We start from the raw sequence: 20,521 nt of genomic DNA on the forward strand, positions 1-20,521 counted from the left end.
ACAGACGGGGCTTGGCTGGCACTGTAAGGAGGAGGTGGGGCTCTGCTGGTGATGGAGCTGGAGATGAAGGTGTGAATCGCAAAGAACCCAGTTAAATGCAGAGAGGCCCATCTCGACCCCTGAACTTCTCAGTACCGGGATCCAGGCTGAGCCTCTCAGTTAAAGATGCCGGGGTAAGATGCGTTTGATGCTCAGAGATCTCCACATACTCCCACCAGAAAATTTTGCAGCTAGCTGGCCAGGATTCTGCTCTCATTGTCAGTGCTGTAAATCCAGAGCAGCCACCCCGATTTTCCTGGCTGTGTTTAGAGCAGCACAAAACGTGGCTTCATGTTATAATCGCTGTAAAAGCAGGACGGGTCAGATTCGCGCCTGGTGGAGCACGACGGAGGAGCGGGAGGCAGCACTCTATTAATGAAGTTATTATTCAAATGAAGAACTTAAAATGAAAAAAAAGAAGAGAAGGATGGAGTTGCTGGTGACACTGACCGACATTGTTCAGGGATCACAGTCCGGAGATCTGCTTGGCGAACAGGGAGAGCAGCGCTAGCGCCAGGGCACAGCTGCCCTGCGGGGGGAGCGGTGCCAAGGGGGCCTCGTTTCGGAGCATGCACTCCACCCTGGACCAGGAGCCATTGTTGGGCAGCGGCTGTATTCCTGCCAGGCGGCACATGACGTTGTAAACATCCACGGATCTGATGGGAGGCGCTCGGAAGTTGGATCGGAAATCTGCAGGGAAAACAGGCAAGGAGGGGAATTGGCATCCTATGGCTTGGGGCTCAACTCCCAAAACACAGGGCGCTGCAGGGCAACGTAGCTCAGGAAAAACATTTTAAATGTTTTGTTATTTTCACTTCTAGTCCAATTTTATTCTAAAAACTAAAAAAGAAAAATTAATTGAAAATTCTGAAGCACAGGAGCTGCTTTACCGTGTATGCTTGGTAGGTTTAATAGCCTGAAATAATTGCGTTGCACATTCGGGGTTGCTTTTGCCCCTGCCTGCAGCCACAGCCCGGTGCTTGGCTGGTTTTTCCACTGATGAAGTGGCCATCAGGGGTTTCCCGTCTGCCCATGGGACAGGTGGGCGAGGTACGCTGCAACCTTCCCCAAGGATGTCCTCTGCGCTAATGAGTCCGAACCCACCAACAAAAGGAGTTTTGTTTCATGTGTTTCAAATAGAATTAAAAATTCAGGCCAGTCTTGGAAGATAGGGCAAAGGGATAGAGTTACTGCGTTGGATGTTGAAGAGGGGCTGCCCAAATCCCTTCATGTCTTTCTGCCCTGTTTCTCCAGCTGTAAAACAGATACAGAGTTAGAAACCTTCCTGGCATCCAGCCGCAGTGAGGAAATCCTGCCATCTTTTTGTACTTTTGGGGCGTCGCAGAGTGCCACATAGAACCTTTTAGGTTGGAAAAGACCTTAAAGATCATCAAGCCCAACCGTTAAGATTGGGTCCCGACATGTCAGGGCTGCGGGGGACACTGGGGCAGGGGCCCTGGGGCTGCGAGGGGAGTGGGACGCCAGGGACGGTGGCACTGTACCTGGCCCGTAGGCGAGGAAGAAGCCTCTCATGTCCATGAGCTCATTGTCGTAGCCGTGCCAGCCATTCTGCCAGGCCTCCTTCTTCCCCGTCCCGTTCTCCCAGAAGGGCAGCTTGTCCCTGCTCTGGGCGACAACAGCAGAGCACGGTCAGTGCCGGGCTGCGCACGGCGTGCTACAGGGCACCGTGGCGCACCACGCTGTGTCTCCCTGTGCCGTGCCACCCCACCGGGCCCCCACACCATGCCATCGGCTGCATGGGGGCTCAGCACCAGGAGGGGTGACCCCTGGCTTTGCCGTCTCAGCAAGCAGCCATCTCCCACTGAGCGGGGAGGACGACTTCCTGCCTCTCGCTCATCTGAATTTCTGCTGTGAGCATGAAGTATCACAGCCGCTGTGACCCATGCAAGCAAGGCAGCGTCCCTCTCCTGCCGCACGCTAGCAGCTCCACTCTCCCACCCGGCGCCCCATGTGCTCCCACAGATTTGACCGTGTGTTGTTCTGTGCAACGCGCCATTGCCACCACAGAAAAAGAAGCCATTTTTGCTCCGTTTGACAAGACAGCCTAAACAATACAAATATTGACCCTACTCTGTACTTTCTAATTATTATTTCTTCTCCCTGCTGGTTTTAGCATTAAAGCAATGAGGTTCCTTCCAGGGAATGCAGGCTCACACCAAAGACAGTCCCCTTCTCCCTGGCATAGACCACTCCCAGTTTTCTCTCCCTGCTCGGTGTCCATGCTTTAGTAATTCGTCATAATTCTTGTTTTTCCTTGCCTATATTGCACTGAAGTCATACTTTTAAACTCCTTCATTACTTTCTCCTGCTCCGTATTAACAGCTCTTACCAGGCTACCTCCAACAGTGCCATGTCCTGGCCCACTCAGGAGCAGTGGTCCCTAGGGGCTGCTCAAAATGCTGGACCAACCCTCTCTGGAGGTTTCTCTTGTCCCATGCTCCCCAGGGATGGCAGCAGATGTGACATTCCAGATATCCCCAAAACTATGGCAGGAATTTCACTTGGATAAAGAACATCAGCTGACAGTTCGTTAGACTGCCGGCATTAATTTATCCGATGGCTACAGAGAAGGAGCTACAGTTCCCTACAGCAGCCAGGCCAGGGCTTCCCACTCTGTCACAGGAGCACAGTAGATGCCCCAACAGAGTCTCCCGCGTTCCCACCCCAGGCCAGTGGTGCCACAACCCCTGCAGATGCTGAAGCAGATTGACTGAGGATCCCTCTCCTTTTACAAACATTTATTCTGTCTGATTTTTGTTTTCCTTCTCTGCCCAAGAAGAAAATTGACCGTGCGCAGGAGCACTGAGGATGGCCACGATTATGGCTACAAGGTGTAGCTCTTCTGACTGCTTTCCAGGGGAACCCCCAGAGTATCCCTTGTGTTTCTTCGTACGTAATAGTCAGCAGATGTACCTGATAATTAAACAATTCCAGCTGACAAATTAAATCTCTTTCCTTGTCCCCATCTATTTCACTGACAGTGCTCAGAGCAAGCCAAGGGGAAAACAGACACCTTCTCCTCTTCCTACCATAGCACCTCCTTACGCTGGGGCAATGCTTACTGCCGTCCCCGGGGACTAGTCGTCACCTGGCTGCTCGCGGTTAGGCAACCCTTACGGCATTTGTTAGCATCAGCTCCAGGCAAGCCAAGTCACACTGAACCTGCAGTGTTTCTTTGGTGGTATCGTGACACTGCCGAAGCTACACCCCTGCACAGCCCTGTCGGATGCTGTGGACCCAGCTGCTTCCCCAGGAATGTCAAATGCAGGAGGTAGTTGCCTTTCTATCACCCAGCCAGACACCAGGACGTACCTACTCGCAGCTAGAGGTGCAGTCAAAGGCGCAGTCGTTTCCATTATTTTAGCAGCTGGTTGGGTCAGAAAACGTACTACTTTCTTTCATAACTGCAGCTGAAGTGAGGGCCTGCGAAACGGAGCCCTTAACCAGCAGCAGCTTGAGGGAAAGGGCTGTGCACACATCTCAGCACTGCCCTAGAGCATCAGGCTCTGCCTTACAGCAAACCTCACAAAGCCCTGGAGCTTTTTTGGGACCAGGGTGCCTTGCAGCACCCCCACGTGCCTGCCTTGGCAAGCCCAAATGGGACAGAAGCCTCAACCCAGACATTCATTTTTCATGCTCAGCCTAAGCCTGGGCCAGCGCTGCTCCTCAGAGATGAAGCAGGCGTGTCTGGCCCTGCTGACGAAGGACTTTTCCCTGCATGTGCATGTTGAGAAGCTGCACAGCAACTGTTCCCTAAAACTTGGGAGAGTACACTGGGATGGGTACAGGGTGAGCACGCAGCCCTGAGGGCTAATGCCGCTGCTGCACGCAGTGGAGTCGCTGGGGGAAATTCTGCTCAACAGATGGGACCGCTCGCTTATGTGGAGGGAACAAGATAATATCAGCAGACCAGCTTCGATACAGCCGGAGGGGCGTGAAATCCTTTCGCATCCTGCTTTAACTGAAATGTGGATGAGCTTTTGTTCCTATGCTCCTTGCTGGGGAAAAAAAAAAAACCAAAACCCAACAGCTTTCCAGATACATCCCCTTTGTTTCACACACACAAAAAAAAAATCAAAAAAAAAATCCCCTTTTTCAAACAGCTTATAGCCATCCACTAGCCGACAGAGAGTTAAAACACCCCACGAGCATGATAGGGAAGAGCTGAACATCCTCTCTTCAGTGGCTTGGGCAGGAAGTATAATAGAAGGCTCAATTATTGCTTTAAAAATATGACAGGAAACTTTCATTTTCACATCCCATTCACAGATAATGAAAATGTACTGAGGAGAAGGAAAATCTGACAGCATTAATGAGAGGACATTCTTGAAAATCAGAAACAATGGGAAGGAATGGGCAGAGAGACAGAAATAATTACCATAGCAGCAGTGTTTGCTGCACTGTTATTAAGGTTTGTCAGTGTTTCAACGATTTTTTTTAAGTGCATTTTTTTTTTTACAGAATATGTAAAAATGTTCTGTGTTGAACTTCGGTACAAAAGAGTTTAGTTGTCTTTTTTGGCAAAAAATGTTTCAGATTCCTACTTATGTGTCTGAATCTTAACTCTGGCTTTTTTATACTTTTTTTTTTTTTTTTTTTTTAAACCAGAAATGTGGTGCTCACCCAACCGTGCTCAAAAGCAATCGGGTTTTTGTAAGAGGTGCATTTTTATTCAGCTGTAGAAATTACTATCCTCAAATCAGGTTGGCTAGTGAGAAATGTGGTGGTGTGGACCGTCTTGAGCAAAGCCTGGTGAGCAGTAGCTCTGAGGGTCATGAAAGAAGATGCTCAACTGAGTTACAGTAATCTGCAAGGCAATGCTGGGACACTGAAAACGCCCAGGACTCTTTGGTTCTGTCACCAACTTACTGACTTAACGTATGGCCTTGGGCAAATCACTTAGTACTGCTCCTCAGTTTACCCCCTTGGAAGATATCTAAGTTGCCTCACCCTCTTTCTGTTGCAGTGAGGTGCAGATAACATCTGTAACGTGGAGATGCTCATAGCAATAGAAGTACAAAATAATAACAACAATTTACAGTAACAAAATAAGTCGCTATGAAAAAAATCTCTTGATGTGCAAGCCTAATCCATTCTCTGCCTAACAAGCTCCCAGGTTTCAGTGTGTGCACTGAGTATTTCTGAGGAGTAAACCCCCAGTCTGACCCTTTTGAGACTGGAGGGCTCGGGAGAAATGGGGCATTTTTAGGACAGAGTCTGGTGGGTGGGAAGCCAGGCAGAAGGAAAAGTTGCCACAAAGTACTGGTGAATGGAGGGGTAGTAAAGTCTTGAAGTGGAAACACTCTTTTTGTGTCTGAGGTGAAGGTAGATGGGCGGGGGAAGAGGAGTAAAGCAACAGAACTGGAATGGGAAATACAAAACCTCCTCCTGCTTTACAACGATGCAGAAAAAAGAACTGTCTTGACTATTTAACTTTGTCTACCTTCAGCAGAGCTGCCATGCCTTTCGGCTCTTGCCGAAAATGTTGCACACCGCAATATTTGACATTAGTTTTGTAGTCAGCCCAAGTAAATGACATAACACTTTAACTCAATGCCCGGCATAGAATTTTCCTTATTGTTTTCATATGTCGCATCTTTTCACGTTCATGTCTAAGTACTTTGCTTCTATGCTTTACCTCTACTATGAACCATCCTTCCTCAGCCACGAGAGTTAGAGGAGACACAAATTTGCCTTTTTTGTAGAAAAACCTGGCTGGAATATCCTGTTTGTTATAAACATGCATGTGTTCCACAGCTTTCAATTTCTGATAGATCTGCAAAGAAAACAAATGTTAGGACACCGTATGGCTGTAATATACACACCTATGGGTACATGGAAACACCTGAATTTGTAAAACGGCTAATCCCCTTTAAGGGCTCATCATCGACACATTCAGACTGGGACTTTGCTGGTCCAAAGAGGATGGCTGTGCAAAACCTGCTTATGCGATTTAGGAGGTTCTGAAAACTTGGATCATAAACGCATAGGAACGCATGAATTAATGTATTATATATATAATTCACGCACTCACAACTGTATGCATGTGAGTACATCAACCTACAGAGACAGACCAGCAGAAACCAAACTGTCACAGAAGACAGAAGCTGAATGGTGAAAGGTGCTCAAAGGCACCCCGTGGACTGGGTACAGATGCGGAAAAGGGATGCTGCCTTTGGCCTCTGCCACTCATTCCCTCTTTGTGCTCTTGAGTGAACAATTAATGCCACCTCACCTGTGTTTTCTTACACTTAACCAGTCAGTCCCTACCAAAGTGATAGTGCTTAGTTATCTATCTATCTGCTTCATAAGGATGCTGTGGGGTTGATCAGCCAGTGCCAACACCTACGGCACAAGTGGTTTACTAATATTAATCATCCTGCCTGGAATATAATCACACAAACATGGTTAAACCCCAAATTATTCAGAAAAATATTTTAAATGCCTAAAGAAGAGGTTTATGTGCCATAAAGAAGGCAGTTACTGGGTTCCCCAGAGCGTGTATTGCTCTTTTGCTTAAATATAAATAATCTTCAGGACTAAATAGCTCGATTCTGCAAAGAATGAAAGGCCCATCACCAGCCTTTTAGCTAAGTCCCCCTTGTGTGTATATGTGTGCAAGAGATTTGCATCGATCTGCAGTCGCCATAAGGGTGGCACCAGGGTGCCAGATGCTCCCACCATGACCTGGACTAGAGAGTAGTCCTGGTGTTTCACCAGTACTTCTGATGCTTCAGCATGGGATAACTCTTAAAGGTGATAAACACTACGTTATGATGTGATCTAATTCCTAAACATGGCTCTTCAAAGTCAATTAAGAATACGGGAATCTAGCTACCGGGAAACAGAAAATCAACTTTATTTCGCTTAAAGAAGCAGCACTCCAGTAAGAAGTCCTAAAAAGAAATTAAGAAAGAAAACAAAACCATGGTGCGAGGCATTGTACTTTATTCTCTGTAGGAGTATTAGGCTGTTTAATGAGAGAGAAGCATGCGCTTAAGAGCTTTGTGGGATGAAACCCTGTGTCTGCGTGAAGTGGCAACTTATGCTTGCCCTTGTTTGAAGGTCTGGCCTGTAAAAATAGGGATGTCTGAGTTAAGGCCAAGGAGAACCCTGTGATTCCCTGCAGGAACTCTGAGTGAATTGCTTACGCATGCCTCTAAGCCAACTTTCAATTCTGGCACTAATTTGAAATGTTCACAGTATCACAGCTATACAAGTCCTGGAGAGCCTGTTTGGGCGCAAAAAATTAGCAAATATTCTCTTCAGAAAAATTGCACAAGCTACAATATACTGGAATGGGCAAAAATATAATATAGAAAACAAAATTATTCACCTGGTGCATGGACTGCCCATTTTGTACACCCACTCATCTATATTCTGAGGACAGCAACAATGACTTTTCAAGCATTGGTTTCTGGTTAAACTATAACGTACAAACTAGTATATTAGTCACAGATGCTGCATTTTCATTCTTTTCAAGTGGTTTCCAATTTTTTTCTGTATTGTTTTAATTTGCTCCTCAAAATCCTGCAGTTCTAGCCTTGGGCTTTTATGGTTGATTCAATCCAATATGCTTATTCAACAAAATTCTTCAAAGGAGAATATTGCAAGAAAGATTTTGTAATTCTGGTCTAATGGAGTTAAATCCTCAAACTCTATGGGAGTTTACTGGAATATGAATGCCTGGCCTGCTCCAGATCATTTGAAAATCCTAGCTAGAGTGTCAATAAATTGACTAATATATATATAAAATCCTAAAAATGGATTTTGAGCTAAAAATCTTTTAGTTATTTACCAGAAGCACATAGTGGTGGGGTTTGAAAGCACACATCTGTGCCAAATAACAGCGAAAGCTCATGCTTTTTAATTTGCCTGGTGTGACTTCTCTTTAGAAACCAGCTTCACAAGAGTGCCACAGGATCCAAGTGTGACTCCTGAGAAGACCCTCAGGCTGATTTTTACACATGTCTGAGAGCAGGAGTTGGATGTTACGAGCAAACAAAAGACACAATTGTCATAAAAATAAGGAAACACAAAACTAAATAAATACGAATAAGCTGTACTTACCTCTGCGTGCTTCTCTGGAGCTGGCCAGAGGCTCACAACAGGACCTCGGTCCTTCATTTGTATGGTATCACTCATATTGATATAGTTTTTCAGCTCAATCACTTTGTCCGCCCAAGAGATGTCTGTCATCCCATGATCAGAGAAGAGGAGGACATTGATGTCGTGCTGAAGGCCCTTGCTCTGTGAAGCAAGTACATGACAGCCATTAAGGCCGGGCAAGAGCTTCGCACTGTCTGTGCCTGCTGGAAAATTTTAATCCCCTGGAAGCTGGCCAGAAGAAGCATGGCCACAAATGCCCTGCAACGTGCTTTGCCACCACCTGTAATGGTGGACATCCACTCTCACTTGCTGTACTGGAAGAGTCAAAGAAGGATTTTCCAAAATAAATCCACCCCTCTGCTAAATAACTAGATGCTACATCCCAGTCCCACAAACCAGTTGTCCCAGTTGGTTTTAGGCAGGATTTTATCCAACTGTTCTTCATCTGTAGGCCTAAATAGCTGGGGAAGAGCAACTTTGTCATGGTACCACCTGTGGCAGGGGTGCTTCTCTTTTCCCTCCCATGCACTTAGCATTAGAGCTTTTATAATTTAGTGAAATTGGAAATACGCATTACTCTCCTCACTGAAACACATAAAAAAATCCAACGTGCATTTATCAGCCAGAAATATTCATAAAATTGACATTTACCCAAAAGCTTGGTATCCTCCTTTTCTCACTGCAAAATAATTTAGATAATACTTTTTAAAACAAAGTTTAAAGTACAGAGTTCTGAACGGTGCCATAAAAACCACTATAAAAGTTAATTGTCTGATTCCACAAACCTTAAGAAGCAAGTGGTTTTGATTCGTGCACCTACTATAAAGCCCAACCAGCAACACAAGTTATAAACAGAGCAACATATATATTGGTTTATGGCTTCCCGGAGCTATCAGTGTAATAATCCACTAGAATGATTATGATGCCATTGCCGAAAATAAAAATCAGGCAAATGCTGCCTTGACTTCCACGTGATCTCGGTAGCCTCTGTTTCTCAGGAAATAAAAATTTACAGCCAATGCATCCAATTAACAGGCATTAAATAGGCTCTCAGCAGTGCCACAAAGAGCAGATTTTAAAGCTTTTTCCAAACACACGTAGGTGCTGGGTTTTCGGACACCACTCACCTTGATGAGCTTGATCATGTTGCTCAAGGCTTTGTCCACCTCCTTCAAAGCGTTCTTCCGCTGCTGGGATGAAGGGCCGTAGTGGTGACCTTCCACATCGATGCGCTCGTAATACACCGCAGCCATCTCGGCGCTGCCATTGCTGGAGGTGGGAGGGAGGGAAAGGAGTGAGAGGCTGACGCACATGGGGGCCTCCTGGCTGCCAACATTATTGTCCTCACCAGCACACAGAGCCACAAACCCTCATTTTCTGCTTCCAGCCTGTGCTTTCCTACCCGCTGTCTCATGGCTGGGCCCGTTATTCATGCCCAGAGTCTCCTGAGTTTGCCTGAGACTCCTGTTGGAGGTGCCAGGTAGAGACTGCCATGTGCAAGCACAGGCTGGCCTGGCAGCCCTCTACTACCTCTTCAAATTAGGAAGGTGGCTTTTCCTTTAATGACAAAGAAAGGCCCAGAAGAAATACTAATTTCTGTGCTGAACGCCCTTATTAAAAGGATTGCGGGAATTACCAGTCAAATGTGCTTTAATTAAAGTTTGGCACTTCTGGCTTTCTCTTGTGTGAGGTCTTCCAAATCACCAAGGTCAACTCAGGACAGGCTCTTCCATGACCTTACAAAGTGCCAAGTGGTATGAATTGGAGCGAGATTTTTAGATGGGGTTCTTACTCAGGAATATGACCAAAGGGAAACTAAGATAATCTCAGAGTTGCACAAGTTTAGTTGATCACATGTTTCTACACTGAATGCCCTCAGCCTAATTACTGGGGATTGCACAAACATCAGTGCTTAATTACATTTTCATGACCACTTTACAGTTCACTGTAAAGCTCCCTGAGAGCAGTCATGTAGATAAAATCGTAAACCTATGCTCATGAAATTCAAACCTGGTCTTTCTCTACTGTACTTAATATATGACAGGGTGTGCCATCCATTATACATGCCCTCATCCAGATCAAGAGCCCTACAAAAAGACTTTGTGTGATGTCCTGACAGGTCCAGCTTCTCTGATTAAAGACACTTGAGTAGTCTGATGTAATGAGGGAGTCAGGAGAGAAAAAATCAGAGGTGAGGGAATGAATGAATGAATTAGGGTCCGTCATTTGCATTTGTTTGCTGAAGGCCTCAGAGGAGCAGTCCTGTAGGAAGCTGAAGGTCTCTGCTGTGGTGGGAATTTCTCCACCACTGGCTCTGCGGAACAGTGTTCTTTCTCACTCTTCATGATTTTAAAATCATTCAAATGAAGCAGCCCTTCCCTCCCCCCGCTTCATTTTAAGCATTACTTTCCATCCGCATTAGGCATAAATTAATTTCTAAAATTTAACCCTGTAATTTCTATATCGCATACACACTCATTGAACCTATTGAAACAGTTTTCTTCTGCTGCGGCGCCTGTATTAATTAGCTACTTAGACTGCTTTGTGTCTTCTCACCTGTAACCAAATGATCATTTTGATCGACTGAAGCTAGGAAAGAGATTTATTGCCTAAAACAAGTTGTCTTATTTAGTCTGTGGTGAGATTTCTGAGTGAGGGCTCAGTGCCGTAAGGATGAACGTTCAACTTTGCAGATGACTTCAGTGGCACAAGCTCCAGTTATGCAGCACGCTTAGGAGTTCGCAGGGCTGGGTACAGCACACCCAGAGCTTGTAAGATTGAGTTGGACTTTGTTTCCATTTTTGCCTGTTTTCCTAGGAAAACTAGGCACCTCTATCGTAGTTTGCACAGGGGAAGTAATCTGTCTTTCTAACTGTGTGTTAGTCCTGTCTTCTCCCATCACCAGTAACTTTCAAAAGAAGTGGCTAAGGAAAGCTTGCCGAAGAAAGCTGGAAGGTATCGATGGCAACACCACAAAGTGTTTTATATTTTACCAACACATTTTGCAAGTACTGTGCAAACTTCATGACACCTGTCCAGTAAGGTAGGTAGATTACAACAGCCCTTAAATTACAGCTGTGGAAAAGACATAAGGGAGGTTTTAGTTTTACTTGCCAAAAAATGGGTGCTTTACTTAGTTTTGAACATTTTTGGTCTAAGTAATGGTCTCAAAGCACCTGTTTGAAGAGACTGGAGAATATCCCTGAAGGATGGGTTCCTTTGGTTGCAAGAGGAGCTCAGTGGCTCCCTGACAAGTTAGGTACTCCTGCCCTTGCAGAGGGCATTGATAAAACTCCCCTCAAGCCTGGTGAAGTTAAGATGGGTCAGGACGTTCCAGTGCCCAAGCTCAGCTTAACCCCCAGGCCACCATGCCACAATTAGGGGTTACTCCCTCTACCTTAAAGTCCCTATAAGGTTTGCTAATGGTGGGAGCATAAGTGCAGTTCATTAACTACTAATACCTGCCATTAGGGGCACTGAGCAAGGCACTGCTCCAGGCGACAGACTGCCCTTGCCAGAGGCTGGTTTCCCACATATAGCTGGTGCCAGCCTCAGCCTAATGGGCTTTTTCAATTAGTTGGGGTGTGGAAAGGAAACAGGCTGGATTAGCCAGCCTTTGAACAGCTTCAGGAGTCAGAAGCTATTGCAAAAGATGTAGATGATGATAAAATGCAGCTCAAGAGTCTTCTACCCAAAGATGCCAAGTCCTGCTAAATGAATACACCTATAATAAAGGCGTTCCAGAGGCTTTATTTCTTATGGGCTGGCCCAGCAGCACTGAAAATTGTTTGCTAAATTTTAAAGGGCTAAACAAAGAGGATGAATGAGAGAAAGGATAAGAAAAACCTAGCTGAGTTTTAATCTGTTCATTCTCTACCCTCCTTTTCTTACTGTAAGTCCCTGCAGTATTTACACCCACAACTGATTATTAATTTTATCAATGATCATTCCTTTTTCCTCTTTCCTGCCTTGCTGCAGACAGGGCACTTAGTTTAAAGAAAAGGAACCCAGACAGAAATTCAAGAAGGATGGTGTGTAAATGGACACCAGAGACCGGACCTCCCACAGCTCCAGGACAATCTGTAGGGTTTGGGCTCTTCAGCAGGCTGTAGCTGGTGTTTATGGCAGATGTCATGGTGACAGGGATTTGCTCTTTTCTTGAAATCACCACCTTTCACCTCTTACAAGCTGCCCCACCGACACTGTTGTGTCCCTACCCTTTTATTCTTTTCCACCGAAGGCAGCCGCAAGCAGCCTTGCGACTTGGGGTGAATTAGCTATTGAAACGTTTTCAGTGGGCTCCAGCTACCCAAAAGGGCAGCCCAAAGGGCTGGAGATTTTAACAGTTTGTGCCTCACTTTTAATCATGTTCATAGTTACAAAGCTGCAAACTGTCCTGAGCAGCCTCATGCACCTTTCTTCATAGAAACCGGGCAGGAAGCTTCAAGCGTATCTTGACCCATCCCTAAATGATACTCAACCAAAAAGCTGTCTATGGTAATTCTGGGTTTCCACCAGAAGTCAGAGCTGGTGTCTGTATTCAGTTTTCCATTCCCTTTTTTATTGACTGAATTAGAAGCGTCCCAGAAGCTCCAGGAAGCCTCCTATGGCACATATGACCTCCTCATGTCACATGCGGACAACTTTCTTAAAATCTAAGCTAAATCATTTCAGGATCAAATGTCTCACATGTTCTGAGACAGCTTCTCTCTAAGCCCCACACTGTAAACAACACTGTGATTTGTGAACATCTGTGCAACAGGACCCAGTGTGCAACTGGGAGCAACATCCCCAGCAGCGCTGTCATCATTTTGAAGCCTTTATTTTAAGGACAATCAACACTCAGCATCTGAATACAAAACCTTTCAGATTCAAATCTCTATGGCAGTTCACAAGTAGTAAAGTAGAAGTGTATCCTAGGATTGGATAAATTACGGAACAAACAAGGTCTCTGCCTGGTAACGGGCAATAAGACGAGGGGAAATGGTCTGAAGTTGCACCAGGGCAGGTTTAGGTTAGACATTAGGAAACATTTTTTCAATGACAGGGTTGTCAAGCATTGGAATGGGTTGCCCAGGGAAGTGGTCAAGTCCCCATCCCTGGGTATATTTCAAAGACGGGTAGACGTGGTTCTTGGGGACATGGTTTAGTGGTAGGATTGCAAGGTTAGGTTAACGGCTGGACTTGATGCTCTTAAAAGACTTTTCCAACCTAAACGATTCTATAATTAAAAGAGGAAGCTTAGTTATAGCTAAGATAAGACACTGGCTCTGCACGTGCCAATGCAATTTTACAACCTATCTGGAATTGTCCCTTGTTGATGTTTGGATGAGAGATGGTGGAACTGGAAAGCTGGGTGTGAAGCATACATTTTTTCCTAGGAGTTGTCTGAGAGATATAGTCCCTTCATTCCCATCAGTTGGACTGGATGATCATTGTAGATCCCTTCCAACTGAACTATTCTGTTCTATTCTATTCCATTCTATTCTATTCTATTCTATTCTATTCTATTCTATTCTATTCTCATATTTGCACAAAATGAACGCCCGCTCCAAAATCACTGTGCCTGAGATGTTCTAAAATGCAGGAGACAAAGCATTGGTCTTGTAAACAAGTGACCGGAGCTGAATTTCAGAATTTCCAAATTCCCAGGAGCTCTCTCTAAATCCAAGCATTTCAAAATCTGCTCTTGCAGGTCAGTGAACAGATGCAGGCTGATCTTGAAGTTGTTTGAAACAGCAAATTAGGAACAGTAAGTCAGGATGTCTCCTCTGTGTTGTAACCTACACATGAAAAGAGGAGCACATCTTTCCCTCCGATCTTAATGTAAAAGGGCCGATTTCTGTTACGGCCATGTTTCTATGACAGCACTGTAAAGCAGTCTTAGCCCCCATCTTCCTACCTGGAAGCCAATCCTGAAAATCTCCCTAGAGCAAGGCTGACAGTAAACCCAACTACTCATCCTTGAGAGAGGAAACCCCACTCCGCAGAAGTCTAGTGACGTACCGCAGAGACTCCAAAGCATCGCTGATGGCATCCGCAAAGTCTTTGTCTGTTGGGACGCTGAAGTACTCGCGGCAATAACTTGGTCTGACTCCAAGGATTTTGACCTCGCAACCTACGAGCGAAAAATGTGGTAAGCTCTGCTGTTTCACCTTGATCACAGACCCCACACGGTGGGGTCCAAGTTCAGGTTTGTAAATTCCCTGTGACATTACTTACCTTACACCTTCCCTGCAGGAAACCTTGTGGCTGGGAAGGGAAAAGGGGAGAGAGGTTGGTTTGACGAGTGCTTGGAGCAAACCATACATTGGATCCTTCTATTTCCCTCTCTAAAAGGAAGGTCTCTGTGTGACCTTCCCACAATAAAACTCTTGATTCTCTCGTGGCAGATGGTTTCCACCTAAATCGCCAGCTTGTTTTCATTTTTATGTGGCCACATCATAGCCTCATTTCCAGGTTTCCAACATAATAGATTTAGATATTGTTCCCTGAAAGTTCAGCAAATACTTTCCAGTTAGACACACTGTATCTTACGTCGTAATATCCTCTATAAACCGCATTTTATTATGTGATACTGGCACTCTACTATTAAATCTGTGTCCCAGGAGGGCTTATTAAAACAGTATAAACCAATTAACTCTCTTGGTAACTTGCAGCCTTCCTTGCAAAATACAGTCTACTTCATGGCCCAGAAATTTATGGCAACAAATCCTACAGGAGAACATGGCCCTGAACACACAAAAACATGTTTTTGTGGGGTTTTTTGCCCCTTTGCTCTCTAGTTACTAAGCTACTGTACTATGCTACATTAATATTTAAAAGAAGTGTGCTTTCAGAAACACTGGATTCATGTAAATTATCTTTCGAGAGCCCCAGAGTCCTCCCATCACAGTGAGGCATTTTCTGGTGTATTCCTGGGGCACAAGGAGGAAAGAAAAAAAAGAAGAGATCTTTTGCAAAACGGCCTCTGTGTACAGCCATAGTCATGTTAAAAAGGCAGCTCTAAGCCATAGCCTGAATATGCCTACATTTGGGTCCCTTTGCTTCTTCTTTGAGATGAAAGGAACAGGCGTTAAGGACTGTCATAAGTTGACTTGATGCTGGAGCGGGGTGGAGAAGGTCGCACAGGAGGTGAAAGTACAGGGAGGGCACTAGAGCAAGCAGAGCTACTTTCAGAGATGATTTACGGGGGTTTGCTTACTGGGACACTCAAGTAAAGAGAATTTGTCAGTGTGTCGCATCTCAGCCCACATGAGCTCACATCGCTGAGGTGCCGTACTGGGGACACAGGGAAAGGCACATCGCTTGCCAGCTACGCTGGCTAAGAGACTTCTGATCGTGACTTCTCAGGAGTATCATGCAAGGCTAGAAAAACTTAAATATTTAAGCTTAGGAAAATCTTCACTGATTTGCAGAAAGCCAGGTAAGTCAGATGGAGGCTACCCTTTCCAAAAGTTAAAGAGCCCTAGCACACGTTGACAGATTCACTCTCTTCACCCAGTGGTCCTTAGTAGTGGCTCCCAGGTCTCCATATTCTTTGTGTTTTTCAGGGGACCCCATCTACTATGATTAATTGTTTGTAAGAATTAATTACTTGCAATAATAAACAGAAAATGCAGTCAACTAATTTACTTTTCTGTAAAAACATATTTACATCATTTTGAACCTCTACATTTTTATAAAAGTTGTGGGAGTGTGTGACCAAGCTTGCCTACCATTCTTCCCCTGTTGCCCCAAATTTATATGACTTAATCCTCCCCTTTCTGCATGGAGGTACTTTAGTGTTTATCTATCTCTCCACCAGGAAAGTAATCTGCAGCCTGGATGAACAGCCCGTAGATTACTTGACAAGAAGTCCATACCATCTCACAGTAAAACTTCTACACATCTGTAGAGAGCACTTTCAAGAATTTATGTTGCTTAACAGAGGCAGGTCCCAGCTGCTACCTAACCAAATCGTCAAAAAAACGTATTCCACGAATAACCTGAAGTCATCTCCAGGAAGCGGGAGCCCTTGCCCTCTGCCCTGGGGGTGTGCAGCTACAGTCTTCTGCATGACATCCTGGGTGCTACCGGCGGCAAAACATGGGCTTTCAGCTACGCTGGATGTTGAAAGGCTATGCCCGATGCTAGAGGTGATGCGGTAGTCCTCTGTGGGCTTTGCTTGTATTTCAGGACTGAACTGGAACTTCAGAGCCAATTTATCCTCTGACACATGAGTCTGGGAAAAGATTGGCTCCAAAGCCAGGCAAGAAGTTAAGGATGTGTTCAGAAATACATTGGAAATGCCTAGTATTTTAGTTTGGGTGGATGATTGCTCATAGCCAATGACTAATATGATGATTTTGCCTCTTTTTTCCTCTGACATCAGATTATAATTTTCTCAGATAACGTTCCTCAAAATTACTCACGAGATAATTTTAACTGGAAGCATTAACCTCTTGGGGATCTGGGATATTTTAGTTGCTCAGATATCTTTGCTATTTCTAGACTGTCACGTGATGTGTATGGCATAAAAGACAACAGAGGCAGCAACAATTAGAAATAATTTTGGCCACTAAATATTGGTCTTCAAGTGTGCAGTTCATTGGCAGTAACACTGAAAATTCAGGCTGCTTAGATACCAAGAGCTTCCTTTTTTTTTTTTTTTTTTTTTTTTTTTAGCCTCTGTGATGAACAGAACTTAAAATTGGATTTTTTGATGTTAAGCCTTGTTACAGTTCCAAAATACTGGCCATGAAGATCCTTTAATATTTAAATTTCATTTTGGTAGAGACCAGGACAGATGGTGAATTTTCTCATTTAAGGATTATGGGAAAGGAAATTTAAAAAGATTTGGAGCCAGACAGAGGGAATGTTAAGTTCTTCTTGGTTAAACTACAAATAGATAAGCTGCATTTACTAAGATGTAATGTTGAGATACCTTTCTGCACAGTTTTGTATGATGCTAAACCTTTACTTAAAAACCTGAGCTACTGGAGGAAGAATAAGGGCTTCTTTTGCCGTGATATATAGGCTCCTCTTTATCTATCTGACATGGAGACCTGAACCTCTGCCAGGTTTAAATTGCATTTCTAAACATTGATTTAACAGTCGGACACTTCATGTCATAACAGAAGGTTTTGAAAGCTTTCCAGACTCACTCCGCGGTCTCGTAAATGTTGTGTTCAAAAGGCAAAAAGTTGGGTTTAGAGTCTTTTTTTTCCCCTTTCTCTCATTTCAGTGTTTAGAAAAGATGTCACTGCACTTCAGCTGACGCGGCTGCATAGGCTGCCAGCAAGCGAAGGAGTTAGAGGGTCTGGGATGGCATCACCCACCAGGCTGAGCGTGGGGAGCGCTATTAAGCTCTGACTTTGGCGGTACCGCCGGGATGCTCTCGTGCTCCTCTGGGGCTTCTCCATCCGCTGGAGCAGCAGCACTTCAGACAGGCAACCTGGGCGTGAGGCTGCGCATTTCACCCCACATACAGTATTAGCTGCTGCGTTTTACTTAGCAATCAAACATATTGGATACACAGGACACATGACTTGTTCCCCAGGAATTGGGGCTTCTCCATCCGCTGGAGCAGCAGCGCTTCAGACAGGCAACCTGGGCGTGAGGCTGCGCATTTCACCCCACATACAGTGTTAGCTGCTGCATTTTACTTAGCAATCAAACATATTGGATACACAGGACACATGCCTTGTTCCCCCGGAATGCCTTGAAGAGCAGAAACTGCCTAATAAATGCCGTGAAGAAAGGAGAAATATGTCCCTACAAGCCAAGTGCTTATATTTTGGCAGAAGTGGCAGTTGGGACCTCCAGCACAAGGGTATTTTGGCTCCTCTGCTTCCAGAGGCAGGAGAGCCCAGATGAATTCTGCTCATGAGTTGTCTTTGCTGTGTTTATGTTGGGCTCACAGATAAAGCTGTGATGGATGGGCGTTCGCATCCGACAGCCCTCCTGCTCTGCGTCCCTGTTTGGTGGGGTCTGGATTTTCTGCCTTTAAGCACTGACTATGCATGAGAGAGGAACACAGGGAAGAACACGAAGCAGCAGATTTTGGGTTCTGGCTTTGCAAAGCTTGGAACTGGCTCTGAGGAGGAAATGGCAGTGGTGTAAGTTAACCCTGGGAATGAGCTCGCTGTCATTCGCAACGCGTTTCTGCTACGTTTGATCAGTCTCGTTTGTCTTCACTGCTGGCTTGAGAGAAAATAGCACCTTCCAGGACAAATTGTGATGAATTTGGCTGAACATTGCTGCTCCTGTTAACAGTTTCCCAAACTTTTCCTGTTCGGATCTTTATCAGATTTGCAAGATTCATTACTAAGTAGCAGTATATCCTCAGGCTGGAAAGTTAATCACTAATAGCAGACCATACTCAGTGGTGGACCTTCACCCACCCTGGCTATTAAACACTTATTTTTTCTTTCATTTTGTTTGGCATTGCTCCCCAGTCAAATGCCTTTTAAAGAATTAAAGCTTTAAAATAATACATCTAGAAATAAGGATTACATCCTTACTATGGAGCTAGAAAACACTTCAAAAATCATATAGGGAAAATTTAATAAATACAACTGCATTTGGGGTGACTTCTGTTCACTCCAGTTACACCTGGAGTCCTACTGCAGCCCAGCTGCCCTGTGTTTTAGTTCAATAGTTCTACATTTCACCCCGCTTCTTGCCCTATGCCTGACCCCATATGGCCAGTGTGCCCTTTGAGACCATGAACACCCTTAAAATAAGCATGCGCTTAGGAGGCACTGATGACTTTGCCAAAGGTTGTCTGTCACAGATAAATAATTAATGACAGACAGATGTACATGTCACAATCCACAGCTAAAATGCCAGATCCGCGCAAAAAAATTCCCCTCTGTGTCACAAGAGAGCCAAAGCATACACTTGGCAGCATAAGCACTGGGAAAAGGGAGGCTCTATTGCTCCTTGCAATTTTCCACTGGAAACGGTAGATAGATAAGTGTGAGGGGTATACATACATATACAGGGATACACATACACCTCATATGTCTTCTCCCTGGGAGACGCTGCTCAAAGGGCAACATGAAGGAGTGAAGTCCAAAGGCAATAACGGAAAGCGATACTGTTTATTTGGATTTCAGTAGCTCTCTGTAGACTGTTACATCTATTCAGTTCATAATTATGCCTATTCCATGCAGTTACATTAGTAGTTAAAAATGAATAGTCTGCAGAAACAGGTCTTTTTGTAAACCTTCAGAAGAATTTCTACATTTTCATGTAACTTCTATATCCTACTCTTAGTTCACTCAGGTGACTGCCAATGAGAAGCAGGTTTTTTTTGAGGGCTGATCCAAACCATTATATCTAGTCTGCAATTCCAGTCCCTCGGACTGCCTTTGAGTCCATAAGGCAATAGTGTCACCCTTCAATCTCTTCGCTCTTCAATACTGTAGAAACACTCTGGATGGCTTTTCAATGTTTTTTTTCATCTTGGTTCACTCTTGCTTCCCTTTCCTGAGAACTGTGGCCTTTTTTTTTATGGGACGCCATCAGCCACATTGCGTGGGAAGACCGTGACCAGGCACACGTGCATTGGGATGCAGAAGACAAGCTGGCCGGGAGACCGTGGTGTGAGCCAGCTGCCACAGCCCTACCCACTGGCACTGGCTGCATTCAGTACAGCTCTTCTAACATGTCCTCCTCTAGCCTGCAGTTACACATGTGAGGACACTCATATAGAATCACAGAATCATAGAATCACTTTGGTTGGAAAAGACCTTTAAGATCATCGAGTCCAACCTTTAACCTAACCCTGACATCCCACCACTAAACCATGTCCCTAAGCACCTCATCTATCCTTCTTTTAAATACCTCCAGGGATGGGGACTCTACCACTTCCCTGGGCAGCCCATTCCAGAGCCTGACAACCCTTTCAGTGAAGAAGTTTTTCCTAATATCTAACCTAAACCTGCCCTGGCGCAGCTTCAAACCATTCCCCCTCGTCCTATCATCTGTTACCAGGGAGAAGAGGCCGACCCCCACCTCACTACAGCCTCCTTTCAGGTAGCTGTAGAGGGCGATCAGGTCTCCCCTCAGCCTCCTCTTCTCCAGACTAAACAACCCCAGTTCCCTCAGCCGTTCCTCGTATGACTTGTGCTCCAGACCCCTCACCAGCTTGGTTGCTCTCCTCTGGACATGCTCCAGCAATGCAACATCCTTCTTGTAGTGAGGGGCCCAAAACTGAACACAGTATTCGAGGTGCGGCCTCACCAGCACCGAGTACAGGGGCACGATGACTTCCCTTGTCCTGCTGGTCACACTATTCCTGATACAGGCCAGGATGCCATTGGCCTTCCTGGCCACCTGGGCACACTGCTGGCTCATATTCAGC

General features: G+C 45.1%; 1 protein-coding gene across 1 annotated transcript in view; it reads right to left on the reverse strand.

Moving 5' to 3' along the window:
• Nucleotides 1–505: 505 nt before the first annotated feature.
• The window catches only part of ENPP6 (ectonucleotide pyrophosphatase/phosphodiesterase 6), a 34,611-nt gene continuing 14,595 nt past the window's right edge, over nucleotides 506–20,521 (reverse strand). The window contains exons 4-9 of the mRNA XM_009642358.1: nucleotides 14,176–14,287; nucleotides 9,297–9,438; nucleotides 8,131–8,310; nucleotides 5,699–5,836; nucleotides 1,542–1,665; nucleotides 506–729 (exon numbers count right to left, since the gene is read on the reverse strand). Of these exons, the coding sequence (XP_009640653.1) occupies nucleotides 506–729; nucleotides 1,542–1,665; nucleotides 5,699–5,836; nucleotides 8,131–8,310; nucleotides 9,297–9,438; nucleotides 14,176–14,287 (920 nt within the window). The remainder of the gene's footprint in view (nucleotides 730–1,541; nucleotides 1,666–5,698; nucleotides 5,837–8,130; nucleotides 8,311–9,296; nucleotides 9,439–14,175; nucleotides 14,288–20,521) is intronic.

The sequence above is a fragment of the Egretta garzetta genome, unplaced genomic scaffold, assembly GCF_000687185.1.
Source record: "Egretta garzetta isolate BGI_Z169 unplaced genomic scaffold, ASM68718v1 scaffold46, whole genome shotgun sequence".
NCBI classification, from domain to species: Eukaryota; Metazoa; Chordata; class Aves; order Pelecaniformes; family Ardeidae; genus Egretta; species Egretta garzetta.